The sequence below is a fragment of the Lynx canadensis genome, chromosome B2, assembly GCF_007474595.2.
Source record: "Lynx canadensis isolate LIC74 chromosome B2, mLynCan4.pri.v2, whole genome shotgun sequence".
Taxonomy (NCBI): domain Eukaryota; kingdom Metazoa; phylum Chordata; class Mammalia; order Carnivora; family Felidae; genus Lynx; species Lynx canadensis.
In genome coordinates, this window is record NC_044307.1 from 152,459,391 (window position 1) to 152,471,696 (window position 12,306).

Below are 12,306 nucleotides of genomic sequence, written 5' to 3' on the forward strand. Positions count from 1 at the left end.
TGTGGCTTAGTAAAAGGTGCATAGGCTTTGGAGGCCGATGGGTTCAAATCTCGCCTCTCCTATTGTCTGTGGCCTCCGGCAGGTGCCCTGATGTGGCACACACACTGCCGCCCAGCACCAGCTCTTTTTCCTTCTTGGCTGGTACAGCATGTCTGTCGCAAGTCTGAAAAACGGATCATGGGCCCGTGGGACTAGAGATGTCTGCTGCGGGGCTTTTAGAGTAAGTGTGCAATATGGTGCATTGCGACACACGTGTGCACACTGCCAGGCTTTCTTCTCTGATGGACCCTGTGCCTTTCACTCCCTCTCTCAGGGCTCATATCTTAGTGACTTTGCCTTGCCTGCTGCTGTGTCCACAGCCGCTAGCACAGGGCCTGGAGTACAGTAAACACTAGATGGACATTTATGGAGCAAATACGGGAACTTAGAACTCTTGCCTTTGGTACATGTGTGGGGGCCAAAAGAGGGTCTCTTCCTCTGCTGTCTTGCAATGGGAGTTAGGACTCTGCACCCCACCAGTGTCAGGGTTCTTCCAGAGTCGGTGTCTGGATGTTGGGCAGCGAGAGCAACCAGTGCCTCCCAGAGCCCCGTCGTTTATCTCCAGTCTTGCCTGTCTCCATCCTTTCTCCACCGCGTCAGGTGAGTGTTTCTAAAATGTTCTTGTTTAGGAGCCTTGACCAGTACCTGGTCTCTCTTGGGAAGAAGTGCAGGTGCCTGTGTGTCCTTTGGGAGCCCTGTGCTATTTGGCCCTGTCTGCAGCATCATCGCCTCACTCTTCCTCCTTTAAATCAGAGTTCTGGCCACACAGAGGTTGTTTTTTTGTTTTGTTTTTTTCCATTTTCCATGTTCGAGGAACACATAAGTAGCGTTGCAGGTAAAACTGCTGAATAGAACACATGTCTTAAGCACCTTAGAAACACCCATTTACTGATTAAAAAAAAAGATATCTTACAAACTTTAAAACATTTTCACTCCTTATTTCTCCTGTGCCTCCCGCCTGCCTGCTGTCTCATCTCCATCTGGCGCACCCGTCTTTCCTGCCTTTCGTCAAGGCTCACTTCTAGTGCCCTGGCTCAGGACAGCCATTGTGGATCCTTGATCTGGGATGGGTCCTCCTGCTGAGTATTCCCCAGCTCTGTGCCATTTCTCTAGCCTGTAGCTATGCTCAAGTGACTGTTGTTGGTTGAATGCTTTCCTGATGAAGCATAACCCTCTGGAGGGCAGGGCCCCTGTGTCTTGTTGGTAGAGAGGGTCTGCCATAGTCAGTGACCTAAGGTGCTTGCTGAAGGAGTAAACCAGATGTATGTTCGGACAAGATCCCTTGGTATTGTTGAGGAGAACTGAGTACTAATGAGTGGCAGCTACAAATGATATCTTGTCGAAAAAAGGACCAGTATGTGCTTTTACTTGACTCAGCAGTTTCATATCCAAGATTTGTCCCAAGGAAGTGCTCAGAGATGGGCTCAAAGATTTATATACACAGATGGGATTCACTTTCTTATCTCTGGCCTTGTGCATCCATTAAAAGTAACACTGCAGGAGAAGTTTAACACAATGATTTGGAAATCTATTCATGATCAATTAAGACAAAAAAGTAGATTACAGAAAAGTATCGCTATTTTTAAAAACAATGAGTAATAATAAAAAAGGCTAGAAATATGTACTCTAAAATTGTAGTCATTGTCTTTGGAAGATGAGATTATGAGTAGTCTTTTTTTTCCTCCCCCTTTGTGCTATCTCCGACTTTTCTGCAAAGGACATGACTACTTGTTAAATTAGGAACATTTTTGTGAATATATTTCCGATAGTGAAAAGTAAACCAACTTGTAAAAATCATAAATACAGTAAAACCTCAGTAAAACTTATAAAGCTTTGTTTTAAATTTTGAGATAACTTAAGAATTTTGACTGGTGCTGTGATGATTTTACTAACTTTAGGCGATGATGGTATGCTTTATGAATAAATTTGTAATACAAGTGAAATTGCGTCACAGTATATGAGGCAGGTCTTATACACCTCATTTGGCAGATAAGAAAAATGAAGCTTATGGAATAAAGTAATTTGCTCAGTATTTTACTGCTGTTGAGTGGAAGTTAGAATCTGAATTCACTAGAGCCTTCCCTTTTACTGACAGTATTATACTGCCTAGCGGTCTGTCACTTCTCCCTAGGGCACTGCTTGGGGGGGACTGACCTATTGACCTAGCAGCTGCTGAGTGCCTACATCAGCCATGCGCCAGTTTTCTGGATCTTGGCACCAGTGGTCATGGCCTGACTGTGTCCTGGAGGGCCCTCCAGGACACCCTGCATGTATGATGTACGTACGGTGTACATCAGAATAGCTATAGGCTTTCCGTTTCTCATGTGAAGAGCTTCATAGAGATGTGGTGTGGGAGAAAAAGTGTTCTGACACTTGCTGAAACAGTACGGAAGGTTTTACTCAAGATTATTGCAATAGGGGTGTTCCACTAAGGGAGAGAGATGGGGCTCAGCTTTGAACACAGCAAAGATGCCTGGGGATTTGTAGCCTGCCAGCAGTAAGAACCAAGGGGATGACGCATTTGATCGGATCTTGAGGGTGATCATCTATTGAGGGCAGGGATCTTCTCCAGACAGACTCAGCAGGACTCTTGCTGAGACTGGTCTCAGCCAGGATGCACGCAGATGCCCAAGGTTGAGGCCTTGTTGAGAGGAGGGCCCAGGGGAGTCTGACGGAAATCTGCCGCGGTAGGGCATCTTTTCGGTCGTTAATGAGTCCTGGGTGGAGGGGCTCCGAAGCATGGCCACCAGCGCAGTGGCGGCCGCCTGCAGCTTGCTTGTTCACCTGGTTTGTGCATTCATGAATATTCAGTAAACACTGAGCTAACCCTGTCCCATGTGCTGCTGTGGCATAGGTATTCATGTCACGGAGTTTTCAGTCCTCTTTCTTGCCTTGCTGTGCCGAAGGGGGTCCCTGTCGGTTTCCCTTTGTAGGTGAGGTTGGTGGGGAGCCAGGGAAAGAAGCCCCACGTCCAGCGACAAGGTGACCTTCCTGAGGCGCAGGCCCAGCCAGCATGTGACCGGGGAAGGAAACACCTGACTTGGAAATGAAGCAAAGAAAAAGGAGGACCGTGTGTTTTGTCACCATGGTGCGGGCCGTTATTTAACAGATTCACCCAAGACTGTTTAGTTTTCTAACCCGATGTGCCTCTCTGACTTTGCCACTTACTCTTGATTAGAGCCCAGATGCTGATGCTCCATGTGTCAATTTATAGGTTTTTGTCTTGTACAGATACAAATTATTTCTGTCTGATAAACGTAAACCCCAAAGTTTTGATTTCATTGCTTTGTAGGTCTTCAGCTGAATTTGTCTCCGGCTGAAAATAGCTCATCTCAGTGAACTCCAGCTCGTTGGTGCCCTCTGAACCAGCGTCCCCTGTACAGACTTCCTCGTTAACTTGCATACCCATTGGAAAAGTATGCTCTGACATTGTTGCATGCTGGTGCTTTAGGGTGGCCAGAGCTGCTGCTACCGGTTGTCCTTCTGCAAACACTGATCTCTGGGTAGGAGGTGTCCCTCCCGCCCCCCCGTCTGTGGGTTGTCCACGAGTCCATTTGTCCCTGTGTCCAGAGGGACTCGGCCCCTTCTGTCAGTGGCGGTATAGAGATGTGTCTGTGCTGAGGCACTCACTGCACCTTTCATTTCTCTAAGTGTTCATCGTCGAAGGTTGTGAATAAAGAGACTTCGGGATTTCTCTTTCATCTTCTGCGTCCTCACTTCCCGGTAACCAGTATGTTGGGACGGGTCCAGCTGTATAGAGGGACGCCGTTCCTAGGAGGAGGCCCCTTCCCGTGTGACACGCTCTGTACTTGTGCGCCTGCTTCTCCTTCATCAACTTCCTGCCTTGAGGCTTTGTTTCCCAAATCAGTGTCAGCTCCTTGAGGGCAGGGTCTCTGCTTCCTACTCTTTATTTGCCTGCAAACAGAGTCCATAAACTTCAATGCCTTCTTTTCATTCATTTATTCGCAAGTACTTACTGGGCCCCTGGCATGTCGGACACAGTGCTGGGTGTTGGGGATGTGACACAGTGACATCATCTGCCCTGAGGAGGCCTGCATTAATGGAAGTGATTCCCAGATTGTACTTTGGGCAAGAAACTCCTCTAATGAGACATCTGTTTTCTTTCTGAACAATATCTAGATAATGAAAATTGTGTATATGTAGGTATATGTACATGTATATTTATAGTCACCTTTAAAACTACCTTTAAAGAATGAAAACCTCAGTACAGTTGGCCCCTTCGCACAGTCAAAAATCTGCAAATAAACTTCTGACCCCCACCCAAGAACTTACCTCCTAAAAGCATGTTGACGGAGCTGTACTGGTAACACTCAACTAACACAGTTTGTGTGCCATTTGTATTGTCTACCGTATTCTTAGAGTAAGCTAGAGAAAAGAAAACGTTATTAAGAAAATCCTAAGGAAAAGATAATACTGTACTATATATATATATGTGTGTATGTATATATAAAATCCACGTACAAGTGGACCCATGCAGTTCAAACTTGTGTCAAGGGTCAGCCGTACATGCTCTTCGCAGCAAAAGGCTTCACCAAAAAAAGGAAACCTACAGTTATTTAAAACGGTAGTGTCCACAGAATTTATTTTCTTAGCCGTTTCATTTCATGTGAACTTAGGCGTCTCATTGAGGGGCGGGTGGCGTGAGCCTCAGAGCTGGAAGGACCGGAAGACGTCGTCCAGAGTCACCAGTCCCAGGTCTTCGCCTGCCCGGGGTTTTCTTTGTAAATACTGTAGAAGAGCACGTCGTAGCGGAACATTCCTGAGGTAATTTGCGATTCAGAATGTGAGAAATTGGCAGTGCGAAAGAGGAAAAACCCGTACATGTTTAATTACAATGGTGAGCTTTTCACTGCTGGGTGGGAAAGGACGAAAACATTTGAATAAAATCAAAGCAGAGGCTGAGCCTGACTTCTCCCAAAATAAAGAGGAGAGTGTTTGGAGCAGCTCAGTGTTGTCACTTGCAGTTTTAGTAGAAAAATGCTTGAAACAAGAATCCCTTTTTATCGGTGAGGGAAGGCAGCCAACCCGAATGTGGCGGAGCCGCCGCACAAATGGGAGCCCACGTCTGTGTGGGAGCGGGCACTGATCTCTTTTGCTCCAGCTTGATCTCCACGTGCGTCTTGAGCGAGCCAGTGGCCGACTGGGAGGTCCCGCCGGCGCCGGTGGGCTGGATGGGAGGGGATCCTCCTGCGCCGGCGGTGGGCCCTGTCGGATGCTGGGCACCCCCCAGGGAACCTGGTGGAAGCGGGGGAGTCTCAGGTCGTCGTACAGACAGAGTCGGAATCCGGAAGACCGCCTTCAGTAAAGCGCGCAAGTCTGCTGTTTTCAAAGCTGGGCACCGAATAATGGCCTGCAGTGTATGCGCTCTAAGCATCGTTTCTTTCATCCATCCTGACCACCCTTATGTGCGTTCTTTGGTTCTCTTTCCAAACCTGGGCCAGACTGCTGTGTTGGGACACCAGGAGAAAAACCATCTGGCCTCAGAAACACAGCGGAACCTTCGTAAACAGAGGGTCCGCACCCAGAGACCCAAACCGTAGAACTTCCTTGTAGCTGAAATAACCGTGAAGTCCAGCTTGGGCTTCAGACGCTCGTACCTTGGTCATGTTCCCGAGGTGAATGCTATGAGGGTTCTTTCCGCAGTGGATTGGGGGGTATGTTCAGTAACTTAATGGGCAAGATTTTCTAAGTTTCAACATAAATGTGTGAGATTTATATCCACTCCATGTTTATATATTTTCAATATTCGTGGCCATTAAACAGATACGCAACTTCGGATCCTACTAGGGGGCCAGTGTCCATTAACAGGCAATAAATTCTTAAAAGACAGTCCTGTGTGAGGGTACCTTTTCTCAACATAGTGGTTTATTTGCGGTTTCTTCACTTGTAAAGTAGAGCTTATAGTGTTTTGCCTGTCAGAGATGTTTTAAAGACTGGAGATTTTGTGTGTTGAGTGCCCAGTGCCGTCTGGTAGGAGGCGAGCGCGCCGCGAGGCTGGACGTCACCGATGTGTGTTGGCAGCTGATGGCTGCCGCCCTCAGTCCCGAGCCTGGAGAGGCGTTGTTTGTCCTCCCGTAGCTATTTGTGTAATAAGGACTTTTTGTTTGTTCTGTCAGTGGACATGAAGCCATGATGGGTCTTAAAAGAAAACCAAAGTGAAAATTATAAGCCGTTAAGATCAAAGGTGTCATCATGGAATTTTTTCTGACCAGTGACAGATGTTATTACCTACTTGAAGAATGTCATGGGGTGCCTGGGTGGCTTCAGCGTCCGACTTCAGCTCAGGTCATGATCTCACGGTTCATGAGTTCGAGCCCCACGTCAGACTCTGTGCTGATAGCTCCGAGCCCGAGCCGGCTTTGGATTCTGTGTCTCCCTCTTTCTCTCTGGCCCGCCCCTGCTTGCGCTCTGTCTCCATAAATGAATAAACTTAAAAAAAAGAAAAAAGAATGTCATATGTTACATCCTTTATTATACATAGGACACCTTACTTTTTATACAAAGTACTCTGCTTAGGATTTTGCCAGATTTTCAGTTTGAGTTCTTTTTGCTACTTTGTCAGTGTTTGCATTTTTTTTTAAGTTTATGTATTTATTTTGAGAGAGAGCGAGTGAGTGACCGTGGGGGTGGGGCAGAGAGAGAGGGAAAGAGTGAATCCCAAGTAGGCTCCATGCTGTCGGTGCAGTGCCCAGTGTGGGGCTCAATCCCACAAACTGTGAGATCATGACCTAAGCCAAAATCAAGAGTCACATGCTTAACTGACTTGAGGCACCCAGCCTGTTTTTGCATTTTAGAGTAGGCAGTTTTCCACTGAAAGCCAGTCACCAACTCAGATGTTACATTTGACAGGGTGAAGTTTTATGTGTTTTTCTTTTTGATGCCTTTATTCAGGTATACTTGATAAATAGTAAACCACTTACAGTTTACAGTTTGACGAGGGTTAGCCTGTGTTTACCCGTGAAACTATCACCACAATTAAGGTAGTGAGCATATCCGTCACTCCAAGAGTTTCCATTATGTAAATCCCTCCCTCCCAGCTGCCCTACCCCAGACCACCACCGCCTGCTCTCTGGTGCCGCAGATCAGCCCCACTCTCGGTGAAGTAGAATTTCATACAAATGGGTCACATGGTGTGTATTCCCGTTTGGTCTACGTTCTTTCACTCAGCAAGATGGTTTTGAGAAGCGTCCGTGTTACGTGCATCTGTCTGTGTTTTGGGCTTTCAAAATTAACTTCTGCTTGAGTTCCTAGATGGGAAATGATGACTTTTTGAAAACTGTTACCCTTCATTAATAGTTTTAATACAAATCTTAGAGGACTGCTGCGCTGTGTTGTCCTTATGAAGGCCGACTCTGGTGACTCATGCTTAGGTTAAGGTTCCTCTTTGTCTTCAGTGAAAACTCTTTAGGCTTCTAACCGGTATGCCATGTTACATACCTTGTTAGTGCCTAGAGTGTTTTGAAAATAGAGTGCGAATATTAAGTATTCTGTTTATTTACTTTAAAAGGTATCCTATGTCTAGTGATAATGTCATAATAACTCATTTATTTTCCTTTCCAGATCCTTTCCAGGAGGTCAGTTATGGGTGTGAGAGGTTTGCAGGGATTCGTGGGCAGTACCTGCCCACATATATGTACAGTAGTGAATTTCAAAGAACTGGCGGAACACCACCGAAGCAAGCATCCTGGATGTACTCCTACCATTGTGGTTGATGCCATGTGTTGTCTCAGATACTGGTACACTCCTGAATCTTGGATCTGCGGTGGCCAGTGGCGGGAATACTTCTCTGCTTTGCGGGATTTTGTTAAGACTTTTACAGCTGTTGGCATCAGGTTGATATTCTTCTTTGATGGCACGGTGGAGCAGGATAAGAGAGATGAGTGGGTGAAACGAAGACTAAAGAACAACAGGGAGATCTCCAGGATTTTCCATTATATCAAGTCACATAAGGAGCAGCCTGGCAGAAACATGTTCTTCATCCCCTCAGGGCTGGCCATATTTACACGATTTGCTTTGAAGAGCCTGGGTCAGGAAACTCTGTGTTCGTTGCAAGAGGCCGACTATGAGGTGGCATCTTATGGCCTCCAGAATAACTGTCTTGGTATTCTTGGAGAAGACACCGACTACTTAATCTATGATACCTGTCCCTACTTTTCAATTAGTGAGCTCTGTCTGGACAGTCTCGATACTGTCATGCTCTGTAGAGAGAAGCTCTGTGAGAGTCTAGATATCAGCCTGGCAGACCTTCCTCTTCTGGCCTGCCTGCTTGGCAACGATATTATTCCAGAAGGCATGTTTGAAAGCTTTCGGTACAAGTGCTTGTCTTCCTATACCTCTGTAAAGGAGAACTTTGACAAAAAAGGGAACATCATCTTAGCTGTAGCAGACCATATATCTAAAGTTCTTCGCTTGCATCAAGGTGAAAAAAAGCTAGAAGAGATGTTACCTTTGGGACCAAACAAAGCTCTTTTTTATAAGGGTGTGGCATCATATCTTTTGCCAGGACAGAAATCTCCATGGTTTTTCCAAAAACCTAAGGGTTTAATAACTTTGGACAAGGAGGTGGGATCCATGAGTTCAGCCCCTGAATCCAAGCAAGAAGTTCCCATGTGTACCGACCCCGAATCCAAGCAAGGAGTTCCCCTGTGTACAGACCCTGATTCCAAGCAAGGAATTCCCATGTGTACCGACGCTGAATCCAAACAAGGAGTTCCCATGTGTACAGATCCTGAATCCAAGCAAGGAGTTCCCATGTGGACAAATCCTGAATCCAAGCAAGGAGTTCCTGTGTGTACAGATCCTGAGTCCAAACAAGGAGTTCCCATGTGTACAGATCCTGAATCCAAGCAAGGAGTTCCCATGTGGACAAATCCTGAATCCAAGCAAGGAGTTCCTGTGTGTACAGATCCTGAGTCCAAACAAGGAGTTCTTGTTTCTACAGACCCTGATTCCAAGCAAGCAGTTCCCGTGTGTATAGATCCTGGCTCCAAGGAAGGATTCCTCCTGTGTACACATCCTGAATCTAAGCAAGGAGTTCCCATGTGTACACATCCTGAATTCAAGCAAGGAGATCCTGTGTGTACACACCCTGAATCCACGCAAGGAGATCCTGTGTGTACATACCCTGAATCCAAGCAAGGAGTTCCCATGTATGCATACTCTGAATACAGGCAAGGAGTTCCCATGTGTACATACTCTGAATCCAAGCAAGGAGTTCCCATGTGTACACACACTGAATTCAAGCAAAAATCACCTCTGGGTGCAGACCCTGAATTTAAGCTAGAAGCACCTATATGTACAAACCCTGGAATTAATCAAGAAGACCTTGTGAATATGGAGCCTGAAATCAAACAACAAGTAACCATGGTTTCAGACCCTGAAATCTTAAAGGTATGTAGATGTGCCCACCCAAATCTGACATGTCATGATTGAAAGTATATCCATTAATGGATTTGTCATGAATCTTTATTGACTACTTGCAGCGGTTAGGGCACTGTGGGGGACACAGAACAGGGCAATGTAGTTAGGAAGTATGACATAATGCATATGGAAACTCACATTATAAAGTATGCTGGATATTGTTACATGCCTGTTCTAGAAGAGAGCTCTAGAAATTTGAAGGAGAGGTCACTGTGGGTTAAGTACAGAGAGAAGTTACTGAAGAGGTAGAGTGGAACCAGACCTTCATGAGAGCCGATATTTGTTCTGAATAAGCAGATCTTTGTTGCTTTGGGGCACGTGGTAGAACAGTAGGCTGGAGGACGGTCTGAGGGGAGCCATGGGGAGAGAGGTTGGAAAGGGTAGAATGTAACCAGATTGGGAAGATTATTACCTGCCCCACTAGGAGTTTGGACTTAATTCTGAAAGTGACATAGAGCCCTTCAGAGGTTTTACGGAGGACTGCTATTGATTAACCACGTGTTACGTGTGAGGCCAGGGGGGTTACACGTGTTGTGTCTTACCCACAAACCTTCCGTTGTTCCTGACAAAGTGTCACCATCTTCCATTCCAGGTGCGCAAGTTACAAACCTAGCAATTACCACTCCTGGTAACTGTTCTCTCCCTGTCTTGTTACTTGTACCTAGTCAGTCTCATCACCCTAGCATATGTGGTCTCTGGTCTGAATTACTCAGGAATGGCTGACAACTCTTCCGTGTAGACTTTTGCCCCTTCTAGTCCATTGGCCATGCTGCATGCAGAAATGAAGCCTTATTCTGTAACTCTCAGGGTAGAAACAGTAGCCTTAAGCAGGCCACGGCCTGCCATCACCTCACCACTGCCACTTCTCTAGCCTGGTCAGTCCCTTGTCTGTCATGGCCCGGCATGTGCTTCTCTGCCTCTTGGGAACCTCCCCTGCCCCTTTGCTGCTTCATGGCTACTAGTCTTCTGTCCCATCTGGGCGGTCACTCACTCAGAGAAGCCCTGACCAGCCACCCACCTGCTGTAGCGCATGCCTCACTGGAATGTCATGCTCGGGACGGTGCCGCGAGGGCAGGGTCTCGTTTGTTTCTCCCACTGCTGAGCCCCTTGTGCCCGTCACACTGTGTCTCACTGAATCTTGAAGGCAGTATTCCTTTCCTCTCGTACCTTTAGGGCCTTTCCCTTGGTGGCTCCTTCCCTCCGTCCTGTACAACTACATGGGGTCTCCTGTCTTGAGAAGTCCTTCACCTCTTCCTCCATTACATACATTGTAGCAGATAAGTTCCTTTAGTAACATAAAAAATTACGGTAAAAAGTAGAATGCAATATGTACTTTAAGAGAATTACAGGTGAAAAAGTATTAAGGAGTTAAAATTATCCTACCTGGAAGCATCCTTAAAAGGTGCTTCATGGAAGGAAAAGAACGTGGGTTAGAAATTGGAGGGAGGGCAGAATCTGAACCCCAGGTGGAAGTGTGCTTGGACAGTAGAGAAGGAGAGGTACGCATGGGGAAAGGCCTGCTCTCAACACAGACTTGGACACCATCCGAGCAGACTCCACTCAAAGTGAGGGAAGTGGACAGAGAAGACCTAAATCTAATTCTGCTTGTTTATTTGGTTTGGTTTTATCATGAGGCTGGATGTGAGAATGCTAGTTTAATACGGACCACGCAGAGATGATTCTCCACTGACGTATCTTTGTACGGCTGTTTGTAGTTACTGGAGGCTGTGCCTCACATCGCCGGCCTTAATTGTCACGCAGCTCTCGGTAGACACGCTTGCCTCCCTCCTCACATGAGAACATGTTGCGAAAGGGCTAAATGACATTGCCTGCAGTCACACAGCCAGTACTTGGCAGACCCTACCTTTGAACTCAAGCCTCTAACTGCAAGTTTGACCCTTTACAAGATCACATCTGTGCTCCGTCTCGCATGGGGAGAGGCGGGTTGGTCGTGGTCAGTAGTCTAGAAGTGCGAGCTCGGAAGAATTGGTCAGCTCCTGCTCAGGCCTGGCTTCAGAGAGAGAACTTGGGGCCACCGTAGCAGTTTGCCTGAAGGACAGGACAGGGAAAGGCACGCGGGCAAAGGACGGCAGTGCAGAAGTGGAGCCTGCAGGGTACCTCAGTGCCTAGAGGAGGGCAAGGTCTGCCTTTCAGCCAGCCTGGGACTCGTGTCGAGTACGAGGCGGCATCACCCTGGGCTCTCTGTCTTTCCCGTCTTGACCCGGCCCCTGCTGGTTCCCGACCCACGCTCATTTCCCAGTTGTGTATGGCCTGAAGCACCATTAGGCAAGGGAAGGTGGGTTCTAGTTGGGAGCAGAAGACAGGGTGCCACTTGAGGTGAACCGTCACGGGAGAGGGGCTTGTGCGGTGGGGGGTGGGGAGGCCCAGAAGGGGTGCATTTCCGGGAGCCCAAGTGAGGCTGGGGAAGGCTTGACTATGCCTGAGGAACAATGGAGCTGTTCCACTGTGACCGCATGGCAGTGGTCTCTAGCGGGTGTGTTGGTGGACTGGAAAGAGGACGCCGGGGCCTTGAATGTTAGGGTGAAGGTTTGTGGTAGCCATTCAGACGCTCTGGGGAGGGCAGTGGCCGGACCTTCTTCTAAGAACACAGGCTGTGGGTGCTGTGGAGGGTGGACTGGAGAGGGGAGGAATGGGCTGAAGTCAGTCGCACGTTTTCATAGTAATGCCTGTCATCGGGCAGACAACACGCTGTGTGCTAAGTCTGCTGGTGATTGGGAGGCTGGAGGTGGAGGAGGAATGAGACGATTTCGAGCCCAGATGCCCCGAGGAAGGAAAACAGAGACGCCAGCTTGATGTCATGAGCTT

The 12,306-nt window shown here is 47.4% G+C and overlaps 1 protein-coding gene across 15 annotated transcripts in view; it reads left to right on the plus strand.

The window, feature by feature from the left end:
• The window catches only part of FAM120B (family with sequence similarity 120B), a 95,526-nt gene that overhangs the window by 3,572 nt on the left and 79,648 nt on the right, over nucleotides 1–12,306 (plus strand). For 14 of the 15 annotated variants that reach the window (XM_032593290.1, XM_032593291.1, XM_030316820.1 and 11 more), the window contains exon 2: nucleotides 7,621–9,450. In XM_032593290.1, the coding sequence (XP_032449181.1) occupies nucleotides 7,642–9,450 (1,809 nt within the window). In that variant the 5' untranslated portion in view covers nucleotides 7,621–7,641. Of the gene's footprint in view, nucleotides 1–4,607; nucleotides 4,825–7,620; nucleotides 9,451–12,306 lie in introns of those variants that run through there. The other variant, XM_030316821.2, reaches the window with a different exon arrangement.